Source organism: Zonotrichia albicollis, chromosome 22 (assembly GCF_047830755.1).
Source record: "Zonotrichia albicollis isolate bZonAlb1 chromosome 22, bZonAlb1.hap1, whole genome shotgun sequence".
Taxonomy (NCBI): Eukaryota; Metazoa; Chordata; class Aves; order Passeriformes; family Passerellidae; genus Zonotrichia; species Zonotrichia albicollis.
The window spans coordinates 2,623,155-2,643,387 of record NC_133840.1 but is presented as its reverse complement, the minus strand read 5'-3'; the positions used below and the strand labels follow the sequence as shown (position 1 = coordinate 2,643,387).

At 42.1% G+C, this 20,233-nt stretch overlaps 2 protein-coding genes across 4 annotated transcripts in view; one reads left to right on the top strand and one right to left on the bottom strand.

Moving 5' to 3' along the window:
- The first annotated feature begins 25 nt into the window (after window positions 1-25).
- Window positions 26-15,404, top strand: RPS6KB1 (ribosomal protein S6 kinase B1). The gene is made up of 15 exons (XM_074556921.1): window positions 26-227; window positions 3,300-3,349; window positions 3,983-4,103; window positions 5,128-5,196; window positions 5,612-5,759; window positions 6,377-6,434; window positions 6,735-6,835; window positions 7,679-7,769; window positions 7,972-8,062; window positions 8,365-8,472; window positions 8,769-8,831; window positions 9,540-9,617; window positions 10,926-11,033; window positions 11,530-11,642; window positions 12,115-15,404. Exons 1-15 carry the CDS (start codon window positions 156-158, stop codon window positions 12,350-12,352), a joined length of 1,509 nt encoding a protein of 502 aa, XP_074413022.1. The 5' UTR covers window positions 26-155; the 3' UTR covers window positions 12,353-15,404.
- The window catches only part of RNFT1 (ring finger protein, transmembrane 1), a 19,404-nt gene continuing 5,210 nt past the window's right edge, over window positions 6,040-20,233 (bottom strand). Inside the window, exons 6-9 of one of the 3 annotated variants that reach the window (XM_074556922.1) lie at window positions 19,449-19,607; window positions 18,650-18,715; window positions 18,125-18,226; window positions 6,040-10,887 (exon numbers count right to left, since the gene is read on the bottom strand). In XM_074556922.1, the coding sequence (XP_074413023.1) occupies window positions 10,744-10,887; window positions 18,125-18,226; window positions 18,650-18,715; window positions 19,449-19,607 (471 nt within the window). In that variant the 3' untranslated portion in view covers window positions 6,040-10,743. Of the gene's footprint in view, window positions 10,888-14,030; window positions 16,480-17,032; window positions 17,946-18,124; window positions 18,227-18,649; window positions 18,716-19,448; window positions 19,608-20,233 lie in introns of those variants that run through there. The other 2 variants (XM_074556923.1, XM_005495556.4) reach the window with 2 other exon arrangements.

Genomic DNA, 20,233 nt, shown 5'->3' with positions numbered 1-20,233 from the left:
CTGCGCGTGCGCGGCGGGCGCGGGCGGGGCGGGGGCGCAGGCGCGCTGCGGCCGCGCAGCCGGTGATGGCGGCCGCGGCGGCGCTGCGGGGCGCGGGCCCATGAGGCGGCGCAGGCCCCGGGCACCCGGCGGAGCCAGCGAGGGGCGGCGGCGCCATGGCGGGAGTGTTCGACATCGACCTGGACCAGCCCGAGGAGGCGGGCTCGGACGAGGAGCTGGAGGAGGGGGTGAGAGCGGCAGGCGGGCCGGGGAGGGAGCGGGGGAGGCCGCGGGGCCTGAGGGAGGGAAGGAGGGCGCGGGAGGCGCCGCGGGGCCGGGCGGGGGCCGCGCTGGGGCGGCGGCGGGAGCGCGGCGAGGCCGCGGCTGGGGCCGGGCAGAGCCCGAAGCGCCCCGGGACAGGCGCGGCCGGGGCCGCGGGCAGTGGCGGAGCTCTCCCCGCCCGAAGTTCGGCGTCGGGAGCGCGGCACAAGCGCCGCTGCGGGGTTTCTTTAATTTTTTCTGTACTGTCACATGTCCGAACGTCAGTGCGGGAATGCCGATCTTTCTGGAGCCGGGGAAAGTCGCTGCTCTCGCGCCAAAATTAAAAGGCGAGGTTTGAAAGGCTGCGCTAGGCGGGTCAGCGCTGCGCGCATCCCGTGCTCTGAGCAGCGCACCTGACAGAAATTGCACTTTGCGGCTTGTGATGCTCATCTGGGCCCTGTCAAAGCCTCAGGGAATTCTATTGCATCATCTCTGTTTATGTTTCTCTAGGTCTTGTGTGGTTTTTTAATGTTGTTTTGTATATTAACCCTTTGCTGTTGCTCAAAGTGCCAGTGCGGTTTTTTTCTGCTCTTTAAGTACTAATGACAGTCTCGGAGTACTTGAGATCATGGAATTATTTGGGTTGGGATGGACTTTAAAATCATTTGAGGCCATGGGCAGGGACACCTTCCCCTCTCCCAGGTGGCTCCAAGCTCTGTTCTTGGACACTTCCAGGGATGAAGCAGCCACAGCTCCTCTGGGCGCCCTGTGCCAGGCTCTCCCCACCCTCCCAGGGCACAATTTCCCCCAATATTTAATCTAAACCTCCCTGCTCTTGTGAAAAGTCCCTTCCATGTTTGCTGTAGATTCCCTCCAGGTGCTTCCCTTGGGGAGATAAGCAGATATTCTGTTACCCTCACTCCATGGAACCTGCAGGGATTTTGTTTTGACAGCTGAAGGCTTGAAAGCTGCTCAGCCTGCTGGAGGAGAAGCTCTGTCTGTCACCTCAATAATCAATAAAACACTTGGCTTTGGAAAACGTTTCTTGCATCACCCTGTTAGGGCTGCCAAGAACAGGTTCTGATCGAGGTGCTCAGAAAGTTGAGTTTGTTCTCCCGTGTGTTCCTGTAATTCAGTCTGGGGGAACAATGGAACCATTGTGGATTTCAGAACCTTGCCATGACCGACATCTCCATGGACTTTGGCAGCCCTGATTGGTCTCAGGTGCCTTTTGGCAAACAGATAACGAGGGTGAGAATGGGCTTGGGATGAAAACAAGGGACAGGAATGTGTGAGGGGACAGCATTGCAGTGAGTTACCTGCACAGGGTGTGTGTCCTGTGGGAGCAGAGAGGATGCAGCCAGAGCAGGGCACGTCAAGGGGCACACTCAGGACTGTGCTGTCAAATTTCTGCTGTTTCCCAAAACCTCTGGGTCCAGGAGGAGCCCAGGGAGCTCAGCTGTGGGTTTGAGTAGGCACAGCCCTCCTGGAAAATCTAAAGTGTTGTTTAAAAGGAGTTTCTTCAAAAGCCATGTGGTTGTTTGCACTAATTATTATGGTGAAAAAAGCCTCAGCCTTAATTTGTTTGTAATAAATGAAACAATGTATGGAGTGAAGGGCTGGTGGCTTCCCAGAGCCTGTCTTGGTGTTGTGAAGTGAGAAGGAGCCCTGAAAAAATACCAGCACGGTGTCTGAAGTGACTTTTGGTTAAATTAATACTGAGAATGGAACCCAAAGTTCACAGAGCAAGAGCAGCACAGCAAACTCTGCCAGAGGCATTGGGTAACAGGAGGAGTTGCTCTGGGAACTGAGGGGTGTTTATTCTCTGGGTTGAATTTTTAAAAATTCATTTGTTGGCATCTGAGAGTGGGGTCAAGGGCAGCTCTAGAGGCTTTTGTTGTGAAACATGTCAATAAGCTGGATTTCTCTAATAAATGTCAACAGGAGGACATGAGCTGGAAACAAACCTGATCTTTTGGACTCCTTAATTGCCTGTGGTGTTCAGAGGTGGATCCAAGAGTTAAATTCCCCTTTAGATCACCCCAAATAAACCAGCCTCTGTAAACTTTAACGTTGAAATGGTCTGGAAGCTGTTGAAAGTTTTGAGTTTTCTTTGGTTAGTGTTTTCACTTGGATAATATTTTAAAATGCACTCCTTGGCTTGGGCTGAGTTTTGCAGATCTCAGTGGTTTTTCTTTTTCTTCTCCTCCTCTGAATTTCACAAGTCACTCAGTATATTTCTGTTCAGTCTGTAGGTCCCAGGCTGTTCCCCACGGACTCACAGTTGTTATTTTGTGTCCATACTTGTAGAAATCAGAATGTGACAGTGCAGTCTGCAGCTCACCAGAAGCTGCCCCTGACATTCTATTTGCATTCATTCCAGCTGTCTGCTGCCTTTGCACTTTTGCCATGCAGAGCCACAGTCAGAGGGAAGGGATCAGGTTCAGAATTCTTTGAGGGAAATATCTCTGTAGAATTCAACCCCATTCCTTAATGGTGGCTGGTTCTGGTGCTGAAACTTCTTCAGTATTGATTATTGGTCAGAAAATGTGTTTCACATCAGAGTAAAGCTGAATTCTTTCATCACCATTGGGATTTCACTTACCAATGTAAAATAATAAAACTTTCTCAGTAGATTTTTAGTGCAGAGGAGTCCCAGTTCATCTCTTCACAAAATCTTTATTATCGATCTGATTTGCATAGTGCTGCAACAGGACTCAAAAATCTCTGTGTAAGAAGAATTTTAAAGAAAATTGCAGTACCTTAAGGTTTTTCAAGTTCACTTGGGGCTGTGAAATTGTGCCTCTGATATTTGGGTGATGGAGTAACAATGCAGCCAGGTAAGGCAGGGGTTCCCTGTGTCACTGTTTGTACTGCAGATCTGGCACAGAATTTAGTACATTTTTTATCTTCTGCTGATAACTTTTTATTCCTGACCTATTTAATTATATAGAGATTTTGTCTTTTCATACTTAAAAAGTTGTAAACCACACTAGTGCATTTATTTTTAATGCTTTCCTTTTTCTTATTCATCTTTTTTCTACCCTTCTCATCCCCAGGGTCAATTAAGTGAGAGCATGGACCATGGAGGAGTTGGCCAATATGACCTGTAAGTTGCTGCTAGAAAATATTCTGTACCATTCATACCCACCACAAATAACTTCTCATTTTGTTACATCGTTAAGCTAAATAGAAAATTTTATCATTCTGGTTCCATTTTGAGTCGTTTTTAGATGTTTCGCTATTTCCTCAGGTTAAAATTTGTCAATTGTATCTTGAAATAAAACAATAATAATAATAAAAAGAATTCTGGTGAAAGCTGCTGTTTGTCTTTTAATCCTTGTTTTTCCTAACAAATGTCTTGCCTTTGAATAATATTTGGATATAACGATATAATATGGATATAACGATATAATAGAGATATAACGATATAATATGGATATAACGATACAATATGGATGTAACGATAAAAAGAAATATCTGGGTTTTTCATCCTTTAAACTTAATTCTGGTGTAATGCAGATGTATTGTGGATTAAATTGAAGGGGTCTGAAGGAAATCTTGCTCTGTAAATGCCCAAAATCTGCAGGCAGCCCTCTCAGTGCAGGGTGCACTTTGCACACAATAAACAATAATTCCTGCAGATCTCTGTCACTGTTAGACTCTTCCAGGGAGTCAGTGCTTTCATTTGCTCACTCCTCAGTCCCAGACAGGCTCACAGCCTCTTTCTGCTTTTCTGCAGAGGGATGGAGCATTGTGAGAAGTTTGAGATTTCAGAGACCAGCGTGAACAGAGGCCCTGAGAAGATCCGGCCCGAGTGCTTCGAGCTGCTGCGCGTGCTGGGCAAGGGCGGCTACGGCAAGGTCAGAGCTCTGCCCCCCTCAGTGCCCCCTGGCTTTGCTCTCCTTCCCCCCTCTCTGAAAACTCCATTCTGCCACAGGTGGGCTGGGGCAGAACCACCCCAGCTGCCAAGGTGGGCACTGAGGTCCCTGGCAGGGCTGGAGCAGCAGGGAATGTCCCAGAGTCTTCTGCATCCAGCCTCTGCCTCTTGCCTTGTAGTTTGGGGGTGCTCTCCTCTCTCTCTGCCCCTTGACTCATTATTTGGGGGTGCTCTCCTCTCTCTCTGCCCCTTGACTCATTATTTGGGGGTGCTCTCCTCTCTCTCTGCCCCTTGACTCATTATTTGGGGGTGCTCTCCTCTCTCTCTGCCCCTTGACTCATTATTTGGGGGTGCTCTCCTCTCTCTCTGCCCCTTGACTCATTATTTGGGGGTGATCTCCTCTCTCTCTGCCCCTTGACTCATTGTTTGGGGGTGCTCTCTCTGCCTCTTGAGTCATTATTTGGGGGTGCTCTCTCTGTCTGCCTCTTGACTCATTATTTGGGAGTGATCTCCTCTCTCTCTGTCTCTTGCCTCATATTTTGTGGGTAATCTCTCTCTCTCTGCCTCTTGCCTTGTAGTTTGGGGGTGCTCTCCTCTCTCTCTCTGCCTCTTGCCTCATTGTTTTGGGTGATCTCTCTCTTTCTCTTGCCTCATTGTTTGGGGATGATCTCCTCCCTCTCTTCCTCTTGCCTTGTAGTTTTGGCTGATCTCCTCTCTCTTTTTCTCTTGTCTCATTGTTTTGGCTGATCTCCTCTCTCTTTTTCTCTTGTCTCATTGTTTTGGGTGATCTCCTCTCTCTTTTTCTCTTGTCTCATTGTTTTGGGTGATCTCCTCTCTTCTTTTCTCTTGTCTCATTATTTGGGAGTGATCTCCCCTCTCTCTTGCCTTGTAGTTTGTGGGTGATCTCTCTCTCTCTCTCTCTGTCTTGCACAACTTTGCTCTTTAGCTTGTGGCAGTTCATGCAGCTGAAATAAGTGATTGATTGCCATTGTGTTGCTGTTGTTTAGGTGTTTCAAGTACGAAAAGTAACCGGAGCAAACACCGGGAAAATATTTGCCATGAAAGTTCTTAAAAAGGTAACCTGAATTTCACTACTTTTTGAATATAAAAAACCAAAAATCTATCCCTCCATTTTAGGATTATCTAATGATTTAATATACCTAAAAATAATTCTAGGATATATACAGTTTTTACTCAGATACAGTTGGAATTAAAATTAAACTTCAGATTTTTCTGTCTGGGTACTTCTCAGCAGCTCATTTAAACAGGTCAGGAGGTCCTTTCCAAGCTGAATTACTGTGTGATTCTATGAAATAAAGACTTAAACTTCTGTAAGAAACCTCTTTTGTAGATACTGTGGTGAAATGTAAATTTTTAATGCTGTTGCTAACTCCAGTGTAGTGTTGTAATTTAATAAAGTCAGAACTGAACTCAGTATAAAAGTCTGCCTCATTTAGCATGTTCTGTGCTCACCTATCCCTGCTTTTACAGGCAATGATTGTAAGGAATGCCAAGGATACAGCTCACACAAAAGCAGAGAGGAATATACTGGAGGAAGTGAAACATCCCTTCATTGTAGATTTAATTTATGCCTTTCAGACTGGTGGAAAACTCTACCTCATCCTTGAGTATCTCAGTGGTCAGTATATGACATTCTTTTTTCTCTTTCTTGGGGTCTTGCACAATCAAAAATTTGGGGTTCTTGCCCTACAGGTAAAAAATTACTGATGGCTTGGTGTCTTAAACTGAAACAGGGTGGTATTAAAAATACATAGAGGAACATGAATAAACTTTTAGATTAATATAATAAAGAGGAATGAAACATAAAACAATTGTTTTTCATGACAGTACAGGAGAGAAGGGGTTTAAAGACTTTTCCTTCCACTAGATTTGTCATTTTTTTTGTGTTCTGTGCAGTCCTACAGAGTTACCTGAGGGTTTAATCCAGGTTCTTTGTGACAAAAGAAAGTTTACATTTATTTCATGGTTAGGGAAACAGACACAGATTCAAAGCAGTTTTTCAAGCTGTAACTGCAAAAAACAGGGACAGAAATGCTCTTGGTTTTAAATGCTGATTTCTTCAGGTTGCTGGAATCCTGAGGGTGACAGAACAGTGGCTCAGTTGTTTTTTTGTGAAACAGCCTGTGGTACAGCAGGCAAAAATACCTGTTGCTGATAGTTTTCCTAGAAAATAGACTTTGGACTGACTTAAAGTGATACTTTTAATTGAGTACAATCTATTTTTTCTCATGACAGGAGGAGAACTATTTATGCAGTTAGAGAGAGAAGGGATATTTATGGAAGACACAGCCTGGTAAGTGAAGCTATTTTTGTAAATTAATAGTTTGGGTTTTTTTCCAAGTGCTTAAACTATATTTAACTACTCATTCATTTTAGAGGGTAGTGAAAGAGCAGCTCAGAGGGTTTGGGGAGGGTGTGCTGCCCTCACCAGTTTGTGCTGGTGGAACTCCAGTCCTACAACAGAGGAGATTCCACTGCCTCAGTGAGGCTCTGTCCATAGGGCAACGATCAAGGTTTGGGGGTTAAAAACTGTGAAAGATTGGCTTAAGATGCTCTGCATGATTGAATCTGTGTGATTTTTGTTCCCTTTCAGCTTTTACTTGGCAGAAATCTCCATGGCCCTGGGGCACTTGCATCAGAAAGGAATCATCTACCGGGACCTGAAGCCAGAGAATATCATGCTCAACCACCAAGGTAGAGCTCTGGGCATGAGTCAGGCTGAAAACAATTCTGCCAAAAGTCACACACCTCAGTTTGAGGTGAATCTCCTCAGAACAGAGGCAGGGCTGTAGCACCCCTGGGATAAGTGAAGAGCTGCCAGAGCTAACTGCCCTCAAACACAAATCCTTGTTTTACTGGGCCACAGCAAGCCCAAGTTCATGCTTTGAGTGCTTGATTTGCCATTTCTGCACCTCTGGATTTTTTTCTTCTGCTGGATCGCTGTGAAGTAGAAGCTGTGATGTTTTAGTCAGTGGGATGGCTGATGGTGGGAAAGGCACTGTGGGCAGGATGGCAGCTCATCAGTGGCTGAAGGGACTGAGGAGCAGCTGGCACTTCACTGGCAGCAGCTTCAGTTCCTGGGTGCCCCAGTGACTGTGCCACTGCTCAGTCTGGCACTCTGTACCACCCAGAACTCTCATGTTTTCCTAAACAACATATTTACTTAGTCTGAGTCTTTGTACTGAATTATTCAGGGCACTTTGCAGTTTGTTGAAGATGGTTCTGTGAATTTTGAAGCAGGCAGTAAAATTCAGTAACCTACTTTTTTAGCTAAATGATGCTTTACAGTCTTTATGTTTAAATATATTTGTCTGTATTTGAATAAGTTCTGGTAGTTTGTCAAGTGGCAGCACTTGATTTTCTCTGGAAGTGTGATTACCTTGTTCTATTTTATAGCTGCATTGCTTTGTCAGCCCATATGTGGAAGTAATTCAAAGTAATTACATATCCATGTTAAAAATTCCTAATTTTTCTCAATGTTACTTCTACAAATGGCAGAATTCTGACAAGTCTGAAATCTGATTTATTTAATTTCAGGTCATGTAAAACTGACTGACTTCGGGTTATGTAAAGAATCCATTCACGATGGAACAGTCACACACACATTCTGTGGAACAATTGAATACATGTGAGCTGCACCATGAAATACAAAATATTGCTCTGCTCTGGGGGTAATGCCTGTGGTTTGCCTTTTTTTAACTGGTGGTTCATATATTCAGTCACTTAGGACAACTTGACTTGATAAATGGGGTTTTGTTTGAAAACTAGCAGTCACAATTAGTATTAATCTCATTAAAACACTTTCATATTTTTGATTTTTCTGCTTATAGGGCCCCTGAAATCTTGATGAGGAGTGGGCATAACCGTGCTGTGGACTGGTGGAGTTTGGGGGCATTAATGTATGACATGCTGACTGGAGCAGTAGGTGCACAGTTATAATTGCATGGTTTTCCCTTTGTAGCTTTTCTGCTTCCCTGTACCTAACTCAGCTGCATGTATTATATCTATTATATATATTCCATATATTATATATATACACACTGCAAGTAAGATAGAACCAAAATCCAGCTCTCAAGTTTGACCATAGACATGAGCTGCTTTTATCCAGCCTATTTGCAGTAATTTTACCTGCTTTATAAATGACTGAAGTGAGTTCTGTGTACACAAATTAAAGATCTGAACAAGTCCTCTGTTTTTCCTCCTTTTTCAATGGTGCTTTCCAGCCTCCTTTCACTGGGGAGAACAGAAAGAAAACAATTGACAAGATTCTCAAGTGTAAACTCAACTTGCCTCCCTACCTCACACAAGAAGCCAGAGATCTGCTTAAAAAGGTAAAATTTTAATGATTGTTACTACTCCACATGTATGTAGAAAACAGAAATATAATGATGCCACTGTGGCTGTTCAGTTCAAGCTTGATTTGTTACTGATTAAATCACTTTTTTGCTGAGTGGTACAGAAAGTGATTTCCCTTGAAAATAGAACTGTTTTCAAGTGAATGCAGATTTTCCTGATCGTTCTGTATTCGTTCTGCACAGTACTCACTGAAGTGATGATTCATGGCAGAACTAGTCTGGTTATAATAACATAACTAATTCTGCTTTTTTGGCTGTTATTTCTCATCAAGCTGCTAAAAAGAAATGCTGCCTCACGTCTAGGAGCTGGTCCTGGAGATGCTGGAGAAGTTCAGGTAACTGGAACTTGAGACTTCTTAAATAACCTCACTGAAAATAAAACAGCTTTGAAGGCACCTCAGGGAAGGAGAGTGTCTGTCTTGAAGGGTAATGAGCAGAAAGGCAGCCACATGTGACAGACAACTCAGCAAAACCTGAACTCTTTAAAGCTTAACAAAAGCAGCTGCCTGGCTATTTGATGATTTGAGATTTGGAAAATAACTTCTATTCTTTAGCTGTGTCTTGCAGTAGATCTTTTCTAGCAGTTGCACAATGCTGATTGTGCAGCCTGGAAGGGTGAGGATGCTCAGCAGTCCCATGAGAACCTTGCCAGCCCTGTATTAGTGCAGCTCCCTGAAGGGAAAAGTGACTTTGTTTTTGTGGTGGTATTGAAAAGTGTTGGAGAGTCCTCCATATTTCAGAGCTCTGCTCATTTGTCATTAATGCAGTGTTTGTCATGGTTTAACTCTGAAGCTGGAAAATGCAGAGGTATTTTCCATGTACACTGCCCTTTTCTGGCACTTCCAAGGAGATGGGGACGTGTGTCTGACTTGGAGGTGTGATCTCAGCTCTCAGCTCTTGCAGCTTCTCCAGGGTAGTGCTGCAGATATTCCACACCAGCCAAAATGTGATTTTGGGAGGGGCAGCCCAGAGCAGGGTGTGGCTGGGTGTTCCTGTGAGCTGTGGGCGCTGGGGCAGTGCTGACTGTGCTCTGTCCCCTGCAGGCTCACGCCTTCTTCAGACACATCAACTGGGACGAGCTGCTGGCACGCAAGGTGGAACCTCCTTTTAAACCCTTATTGGTAGGTACTGGGAATACTGGGAGAGAGATGTGCCCTGGGTGCCTGTAGCAAAGCTCTTGATCAAACTGAGAAAGGTTCACTTCACCAGCTGGAGTGCCCTGATCCCTGGTACTGAGTTCTGTCACTCAGGGCACAGATCCTCCCTCAGTTAAAGCTGGCAGATCTGATCTGGCCCCTGATCTGCTGCAGTCTGAATTCCTCCTGCTTCTGACCCATGGTTAAACAGACCTGCAGGTGCAGCTCACTCTGAGAGCAGCTTCTAAACCCTCTACAGTAAGTCAGCACTTAGTTTCAGCTAGATAGAGTTGCTAAGCAAAAGTAAATGAAATCACCTAATTAAGCATTTTCTGTGGTGGCTTATTAATCTTTACAATGCATCTTGTGCATTATGAGCAGTTGTTAGGGTTTACCTCAAACCAGTGATGTGATGAAGAAGTTTTTATTATCCCATCCTATATTGGGATGGTTTTTCCCTCTGGCTACAATCAGCCCCAGCAGCTGTGGGTGTTGCCACGTCTGTAATTCCCAGCTGCTAAAATTCTCACCTAAAACTGGCTTAAGCATCACTAATGTCAAGCATTCTACAGCATGGAGACTCCAGACCTTTTTCCCCTCAGAAAGACTCAAGATTGATATTTCCAAATACTTATCTGAAGGTGGTTTTGGGTTTTTCTGTTAGTAGCAGTTTTATGGAAGTTTCTTGTACAAGCCAGATGGTTTTTCAGTTTGTGCTTCCATGGTTGCATGAAGGCCTGCACAAATAAATACCTGCTGCCTTTCCAGTGACACATGGGAATAAAGAAGGAATTTTGGAATTACTGCTGTTCTTTGAGCAAATAAAATAATATTCCTCATAATGACTTATTACAGTCCTCTATCCCTCAGACTATAAATACTTCTGTATCTGCAAAAATGGGACAAAACTGTCTGGAGAGGCCTCCAAAAACGAAACAGTTGCAACTGTTCTATACTGGTTGTGACAAGGGCTAAACTTGCAAGAAACTGGCATTGTATTTCGAAAAGTTTTTGTTTGTAATTTTAGATTTTTTTTTAAGGCATCTTTTTAATTCGTGTTCCTTTTTGATCCATAATTTTTGCCCCTCCCCCTTGCCTTTATTTCTCAGTGTCAGTGCCCATAGTGACCTCCCATGGCAGCGCCAGGATTCCGACACCACTCCAGGGTTTTCCTCCAGCAGAGCTCTGCCAAACCCCATGGAATGAACTCCATCCAGAGGCTGCACTGCTCTCCGCTGAGCCATTTGGTTGATATCTGTAATATAAACCCTTAATCATTTTGTTTTTGCAAAGCAATCTGAAGAGGATGTGAGCCAGTTTGATTCAAAGTTTACACGTCAGACACCTGTTGATAGCCCAGATGACTCAACTCTCAGTGAAAGTGCCAACCAGGTCTTTCTGGTGAGTGAGCAGGGACTGGAGAGGGGTTTGCTGCTGGGAATGAGGGCATTGCACCTGAATCCATCCTACTGACTCCTAACACCTTGAAGCAAACTCTCATAACTGAGCCCAAATCCTGTAACAGGTTCGAAATGTTTGAAGGCTTTGAAAATACTTTGGTTATTGCTGACCTTGTCTTTATCCAGCAGCCAGCAAACAGTGCTGCCCTTGTGGGGTGTCAGCATTCTGATTCAGAGACAACAATGGCCAGTGCAGAGAGCAAAGTTCATTAAATTGAGTGTGCAAAATTCACTAAATTGAATCTGTGATCTGAGGAGAAACAGCTGGGGTGTAGCAACTCCCTGAAGTGCCAGAGTTTGCTTCAAGGAGTGAGTAAGGGTTCATCTGTCTACACTGACTCTTCATTTTATAATTTTCCTGTAATAACCAGATTTCTCTAAGTGCTCCTGAATGCCTCCTTGCCTGTGAGCTGCAGTGCCTTTTTCCTGTTTTGCAGGGTTTCACGTACGTGGCTCCATCTGTACTTGAAAGCGTAAAAGAGAAATTTTCTTTTGAACCAAAAATTCGATCACCTCGCAGATTCATAGGTAGCCCTAGGACACCTGTCAGGTACTTTATCTTCTCTTTTTGTAATAAACTTTTTGATAAGTAGTTGAAGCACAAATTTTGTAGAAATACAAAATACAGCCTTGCTTCTGAGTAAGCCCAGCACTTCCATTAGACATGATTCTGTTTTATAAACCACAGTATTAAAGACAAGTCTGGGGTGTTGGGCAGCACATGAAGTTCTAATTTGTTGCTTTTCAGTGGTGACTTTGATACAGCTAAAACTGTTCCAGAACACCCTAAGCACTAAAGAACTGTGTTAGTACAGAAAAACCCTTCTGCTGTCACATCAAAATGAGAGAATTTTACAGGAGGCTGTGATAGAAGCCAGACATGGGAATTTCTCAAACTCCTGGAATTGAAAGGAAGAATTAGAATTGCTTCTCCATAGGAATTTGAGTGGTTTCCTGCAGAGTAGGGGAACCCCTTGGTGCTGTGTGTGTGTCTCTGACTTTGTGTATTTGTTGTTTTAAAGCCCTGTCAAGTTCTCCCCTGGGGAGTTCTGGGGAAGAGGCGCTTCAGCCGGCGCATCCACCACGCAGGCACCTGTGGAATTCCCCATGGAGAGCAGTGGGATCGAACAGATGGACGTGACAGTCTGTGGAGAGGCTTCAGCACCACTTCCAATCCGCCAGCCAAACTCTGGGCCCTACAAAAAACAGGCTTTCCCCATGATCTCCAAGCGGCCGGAGCACCTGCGCATGAACCTATGACAGCAGCGCCCTGGCAGCCTCCAGGTGCACACCAGAACGGACAGGAGCCCCCTGGAGCTGAAATCTGAGGGCTTGTTTGGTTTACTTTTAACAAGTGACAGTATCAAAGAATCGGTCATTGCACAGAGAGACTTGGAAAGCAAAGAAAAACGGATTTTTTTTTTTTTCCTGTCAATCAATGGTGCATAAAACAAAAAAAAAACAAACTTTAGCAAATGGTATTGCAGAACTCTAGGCACATCATCTTACTGATTCCAGTGACATCTTCTCACCTTATCAAGGATCTTTCAGCTTGAGAGCTCGAAACTGACAGTATTAAGGGGCAGGATGTTGCTTCAGAATCACTGGTGTAGTCTGAATGTGTCAGGAGGGTTGGCCCTTTCACTAGGCAGGGTTTGGAATGCCTGCAGGCCTGCAGCTGAGGGCTAATTAGCATGCAAGCCTCGTTAAGCGGTTTCCTACAATGGGGTGGAATCAAAGAGGAAAGCTAAACTTAATTGGTGTTTCACATTCAAAACATAATGAGTTTTTTTTATATATATATATATTAAAAAAAAATATATATTTTTCAAATAGATTTTTTGATTCAGCTCATTATGGAAAGTATCCCAAAATGAAAAAGGCAAACTTAATTGGTTGCTGTGAAGAAAAGTTCAAGGCTCTAGTTCTGATTCTCCTCCTCATGAACCAACCAATCAATAAATGAATCACTCACTGACCAGCCTGGCAGTGTGGGGTGGGAGAGAAACTGTTTCCCTGCTTCCCCCGCTGAAACCCCGGTTTGTTCCTGCACAGACAAATGGATTGAATCCAACAGCAGTGCTGCTATGTTCTAGGCTTAACTGGAAGCCATGGGCTCACCCACGTCCTGCTTATTTCATGCCTGTCCTCAGCAGACATTTCACTGGGAAACATCACTCTGGCACAGCTGGGCACAGCTGGGCAGCTCACATTCTTACCCACAGAGACCAACAGGGAGCAGAACACAAGGTCAGTAGAAATTTCTAGAAGTACCACAGGAAACACTGACAAATCCTCCAGAGAATAAGGAAATCAAATATTTTTGTAACCAGTGGGTAAGAATTTGAGGATTTTTTAAAATTATTATTATTATTATTAATGAAATTTTGCTTATGGTAGTTTCCTGCCATTATACATTTCTAAATTTATCAACATTTTTTTTCTATGCTGGGGCAATAAATTTGCTGATTGTATGAGAAAAGTGTTCAATGGCCTTTCAGTGAATGTCTTCCACAGTGGGTCAGAACTTTAGCAAAAACTTTAATTTAGCAAACATGTTCTTAAGGACACTATTTATGTTTTTAAAATTGTCACGATCTGTACAACTGACTTACAGGTACAAAGAATAAAATAAAGGTAAAACTTTACCTTACTTTAAATACTTCCTGCCTTAAAGAGAAAGCATTTCCATGAACATAGCTGGTGAAAGGGTTAATATCTGCAGAGCTTTACCCTAGGTTAGAGTGTGGATGGTGTGTGTGTGTGTGGAGATGATCATGCAGCTGCATACAAGTCCTGTCACTTTTTGCCTGCCACACGTTGCATTATCTTTTAGTCAAACTGTGCAAAGTCTACTTCTGGTGTTTCACAACTGTAGGGATTTTTTTATTCTAGATTCTGCTTACTCTGTGGATACTGAATCTTTTTGAGCCATAGGATCCAAGCCATAAAACTCTGTAAGCATTGAATCCAAGCCCAGTGCTCTTTGCTGAAATTGGCAGAAGGATTCAGAGATACCTTGATGCTATCAAAGAACCAACACATAAAAATGGTTATGATTGAGAAAAAATTAGGGTTTTTTTTTTTCTTTTTACTTCCTGATAAGCCTTTTGTTGAAAAATATAATTTTTTTTTTATAGTTTTAGCAGGAAAATCAAGTTACCTTACAGTGACATCCTGGAGGATTGCCATTGTTCATTGGTGACGTGGCCACGGGTGATTTGGTGGAACCAAAATCCAGGAGTGTGTGTGCAAACACAGCACCTGGACTCTGCTGACATTCACTGAGGATAAAGGAACTTGGTTTAAAAATAATAAAAAAATAGAACTTTTTAGAGGCAGATCTCTCTTGGTCCTAGTTACAGCTAACAGTTGCTTTTTGCTCCTGGACAGAAGTGTCCAGTGGAATTGGTTTAATGGCTGGCAAGAATGGCAAGAGTTGTTTGTCTGAGTTCACTGATCAGTCACAAACCCAACCCATTGGTTCTCCAAGGAAATCAATTCCATGTACTGGCAATGTTTCAGCCCCTGGATTGTAAAATGAATTCCCTACCATGACTGTGAAACTTTGGGAGTGTGACTCAGACAGCAAGCACACACTATGCAATATGGTTTATCCTGTATTTATTTGTAAAAATATCAGACATAGATCCTCTATATATATATATAATAGTGTCAAAATTACTAGTTGTGAACTGAGGGGAGTGGAGTTCTAGCTCCTGTCTGGCTATTTCAGATAAGTGCAGAATGCATTGAATATTGGAGAGCTTAACAAGTGCTTTCTTTTGTTCATTTAAAAATGTCTTAAATTTTTCATTAGAGTATAGAATCTTATTTTTTTTATTTTGTACAAGCTGCGCTTTTTTAATTATAATCACTGAAAAATTCACTATAATTTGATTTTATAGGATTTTTGTAGCATTACAAAAATATAGTAAAACTGAGGTTAATACCTGTTGTGGCTAACCATATAAAAGTATTAAATCTTAAACTTGAACAAAAGTCATATTTTTTTTTACTAGATGTTAAATAGGGAAATATTTTGTTCTGCAGGTCATTACCAGAAAAGGTTTCTAGGTCAGCTGTGTTACCAGCAGTTTTTCTTTTTCCCATTTGATGCAGAAACTCTTCTGGTAGAAGATATTCAGAATTCCATCATTTTTCTCTGTGGGAGTGATGCCATTCGTGTACTAAATTGTAATTTTGGGAATGCTGGAATAATTCCTACCAAGACTGTCTTAATTGTGCCATCTGACATTTGAATGTCATCCTGGTATTAGCTCATAATAAAAGATAAAAATCAACGAGTCAATTGTTCTTTTGAATATCCCTTTTTTCCTTGCTGTGCTGTTTAAAGGCCGAACTGCTGGAGAACATTTCAGATTTGAGTCCACTCTGAGTGGACAGCTGAAGTTGATTTTGGGTCTGTTCTCTTTTCAGTATTAAGTCCCAATCTGTGTTAATCAAAAAGTGCATCAAACTTTGAGGCTGTTGTGGTTTTAGGGCAGATGTTTGGGGTTTGGTTGGTTTATTTAAATTCTCTCTCTAAGCAGGCTTGTTGCTGTTTCATTTTCCCAATTCACTTTATCCAAAGGAGAAATCCTTAAGAAGAACAAAGCCAATTGAATATTTTTCCTGCAAATCCTTGTGTGCAGATCCCATTTATGAACTTCTCCAGTTGCTCTTTTCTAGGCTAAGTCCATCTGGAGCTGTCTGCAGGAACACCTTGAGCTGCCTGAGCACAAACAAAGGTAATCCCTGTCCTGCTTTCCATCTCTCACACTTCACTGCAGCTCAATATCCTCAAGAGCTAAAGCAGGTGGATGTGAATAGCAACTAAATGCAAATTTAAACATATGTTAATCCAAGTGACCCATTTGTTTTTATTTTAGGAAGTAGGGAGGCCCTGAGTGGAACAGGAAATGTGAATCATTGTCTTTGCTGAGAGCTCTGATGGGAAATGCAGCAGGAATTCCCTCAGAAATAAAGAGCCAAGAGAGAGAGATCCCTTCTGCTGCTTTCCCCTGGGTTCTTGGGCTCTTACAAAGTGGCTGCTGGTTGTCATTTGTCACCTTGTGTGTCCCTGCAGAGCCAGAGCTGCTGGCCTGGACCAGGAGGAGCTCCTGGATCACACAGGATGCCATTCCCTCATTTCAGGTACTCACTTTATTCCTGTCTCCAACTAAGGTGAGAATGATTTGTTTGATTGATGAACTGTACATCTAAACCAGCTGACCAACATCTCTTTTATTCTTGGTTTTTTAATAAACCATGTGTGTTAGTATCACTGGGTTTGGATAGAAAAATCAACAGGAAGAGAGAAAGAAGAGAAATTGTTCCCTGTTTTTGACCCATCTCCACACTTTGCTCCAGTTGTTCCTACAATGCTGCAGACAAAGGGTCAGGGTTGATTTAAAGCACCAACACTTTGCTGTGCTCCATAAAATAAAATAAAATAATATAATCCTGGTGAGCTTTACAGGCCAGATGTAATGATATTTCTTAGTTTGAATGTTCCATCTCATTAGATTTTTATTCTGAATTCTGGACTCTGCCCTTGTAGCTGTTCCTTTAGGGTATTGAGTGTTTCACTTTCTAATTGTTTTTCCTGAATTTACAAGTTTCCTAAATGTCCTCAGGCAAGAGAAGCTGGAGTTAATGGTAACTAAATGTAACTTTCCTGTGACAATCATTTGAGTTATGTTTTCAGTCTGATCTGAATAGCAAAGTGAAAAAAGCAAATCAGGGAAGAAAGTGAGGTTACACAGAAGTTAGTGCTAGAAATAACATAAAAAATCATGAATAAATTATAACATTTAAAGGGGTTTTGTTTTCTTCAACCAGAAAAATACACCTGGCAGTGAGCAGCTGTGCTTACATGAGTTAATACCAAAACAATAAGGAATCTCCTTCCTTTATTCGACATGCACCAAACAAATAGATTCAAATGCATTTATTCTCTCTGGTTTTTATGCAAACTACAAATTGCAAATAGAGTATAAAATAGATTCTCCCCTGTAAGAAAATCTGGCTCCTATAATGACAAAAATATAGTATTAAAGATTTCTTTTAAAAATACCAGCTTTATAAGTAAAAAAACTAACATCAGTGGTTGGTTTAAAGCCAAAAGATGAAGCCAAGGATCCATTAGAAGCCTACAAGAACCTAAAGGGGAATTAAAGGGAAATATCTTATTCTTGTGCTTATCTACAGGTGCAGTGAGAAACAGTTGCTGTTCCAGGTGCATTAAAAATCTCATTTCTCTCATTTACTGGGCAGCATGAAAGATCTGTAATGCCAGGAGTGACAAGCAGCTCTAATTCTCACTGCAGTCCAGAGGATAAAATTTCCTCCTAATCTTAATAAAATCAGCAGGTTGACCTTTTGGCTTGAGTTGTGTTAGAAGGACTAATGCAGTTCAGTAGAGTCTGGAACCCTACTGAAGCTCTAAAAGAAAATGTTGAATTAAGAAATGCAATTCAAGGATTTGTCTGTTTCCTATGAGAATCACAAGAGAAGCAATGCTGGCTTTTGCTGCATTCATTCTGAAAAGTTTTCTCTACTTAGAAAAGGTCAAGTTGCCATTTTCTGCAGGGTTTTAAATACACGGTATGTGGAATTTGGAAACTTTCCTTGTGCCACCTACAGTTTAATGTGCAGTAAACTGAAAAACCTTAGTGTGAACAAACAAACTGGAACCCAAGTTGTTTGACAAGCTTTAGAAAATCTGGAGATGCATAGATGTGGCTCCATCCTTCCACTTGTTAACATGGTCAGAAATAACAGTTCTGCAGAGTGGACAGGTTTTTTCTCTATTAAACCATAAAGAGATGCATTCTTCACAAAATATATGCTGGAATGAAAAGAATGACAACTTAGAGCTTCTAAGCTCTTCCATTTGTATTATTTGTACAGTCTGATTTTTAAAAATAATCATCAAACACACACTCATCTAATTTCATGTTGTCTTGTGTAACAGTAATTTAAAATATTCTTTAATTTAAAAAAAATAATTGGAATTATGTGTATTACCTGACAGATCAGCAGAATGGGCTTCTGAAATTCAGCTTGGCAAATGGAACAAATATCATCAGATTCAGAGCACTGTCTCTTGCTGGCTGGCACCCCATAGTGCTGCAGAACAAAGGATTTGCAGCAAATATTAATTTTGAGGGGGATGAAAAAGACACACCCAAATACCAGGACAGAAAGGAATTTGGAATTGCTATAGGGAAACTTAAATCCCTAATCTAAAGGAACACAGCTAATTTTTAAAGTAGAAGCAGGACAAAAAGGATTATTTCACATCCTTTCTTCTGAAGGGATGTGCAGATTTTTAAATTTTTTTTGTGGGTGATTTTGTTGTTCAGGTGACACCACTGCCATTCAGTCAAGGAACTCAGACTGTGAAATGGGAGAATGAATATACAGGGGTTCATTTAAAAATGCATTTGTTCATTGCTAAAACAATACAAAGGAATGGGAATGAGGAATTTCCAGAAGGATTTTCATGTGAATTGGGGTCATGGTTTTGTCATAAGAGAACTCAGTACTCACTGGGCGCGTAAAAAATATCCGTAACACCTGCCTGAAGTTCTTCCATTGCCCAAAAAAGCTCAAAAGCTGAAATGGGAAAGAAAACTTGAGTTATGCTAAGTATTTTTTCACTGTGAACCAAAAAGCTCCCAAGCTTTTGATTCCAGCCCTGGAAGTCTGACTGCTGGTTGGGTGCAGGAATCACATAAGCACAGCAATAGTTCAGCCTGAGCCTGTTTTAAAGGTTTGAAATGCAACCAAATGAAGAATTTAGGCTGAAGTTTTTCCTAATAGGGGTCTGGTTTTTAGGAGTGTTGAGGTTCTGAAGTGAATTATTATCATACTTGCAATGGTCCTCAGTCCTGGAATTCAGGTACCAGAGCACGAGGAAGTGTTGGTCATTCCTAAAGCCAAACTGGTGACATTTGGGACACACATTTGAGCTCTTGGAGAAGCAGAGAGGCAGCAGGAAAATGTTAACTTGTGTAGCATCACACAGGATGCTCCAGCAGAGAAAATTTAGTTTCCTGGGAAATGGTGACTCTTTTAGCTGTAATTTTATCTTTATTTTTGCAAGTTGTGTGTGTGATGGGAGCACACCCATGGTAGCTGTGTTCTTTGCTTTGCAACCCCAACCCACTGCTAGATTAAAGATGATTTTCAGTCCTGAGCCAGCTGTGGAAGCTGCAGCAAACTGAAGCGAGCTCAGAGGGGAACATTCAGAAACGTGCTGTGTCTGTAACCCTGCACTGATTATTCCTGCAGAAACCCACTGGAGAATTCCATGTAAACCCTGAGAAGGGCACAAAGCTTTGCATACCTTGAGGATGAGGTAGAGGAGGCCCAGCAGGATGCCAAGGCTCCATCCCAGGGCAGTGTCCAGCCCCCCATGGGCCATCAGGTAACGGCACCACACTGGGATGGGGACAAACATACGGTAATACTGGCAGAGCTCTTCTAACAGCATGTACCAGTAGCCCTGAGCAAGACATGCAAAGGAACAGCTCAAGATTTACAACTCCAAAATGTGCAAAATACACAGAAAAGATGCATTGTTATTCTTTGGAGGAGCTTCTTAATGAAACAAATGTGAAGCACGGAAAAAAAAAGATCAGAGGATGAGTCTCTCAACTGTCCATGTAACAGTAGTGGAATTGATTGCTGGACTGCAGAAAATCAAATTTTAGGCTGAATTGGGATGGCTTGGTAGATGCCTAAGGCTGTCAGGCTTAATTTCATAAGCATTAAAAAAAGTAAAGTTACATGAAGAAGGAGAATAACACAAATTTGGCCAGAGTTGTGTCCTGCACTCAGCTTTTCAGTGACAATAAAGCTCATTACAGGTACACTGTGTGTGCACATGTATAATAAATATTTGTCTTAAATTTAAAGGGAATAAACTAAGTTTTTCTCAAAATTATATTTGTAACTCTTTCTATAATGTAAACTGGATAATGCCACAATTTCCCACTATTAACCAGATTCTTTCTCTAGTTCAACCATTTTTGTTGTAATGGAATTTTCAGTAAATTTTTTTCATGTTACATCACTGTAGGAAAAAAATTAGAGATCTTGATGATAAATCAGTATTTAGAGAAGGCAGTT

Coding starts and splice junctions, on each gene's coding strand:
- RPS6KB1 (XM_074556921.1), top strand. CDS start 156: ATGGCGGGAGTGTTCGACATCGACCTGGACCAGCCCGAGGAGGCGGGC. Junction 6,836..7,678: donor TATCATGCTCAACCACCAAG/GTAGAGCTCTGG, acceptor ATTTAATTTCAG/GTCATGTAAAACTGACTGAC. Junction 7,770..7,971: donor TGTGGAACAATTGAATACAT/GTGAGCTGCACC, acceptor TTCTGCTTATAG/GGCCCCTGAAATCTTGATGA.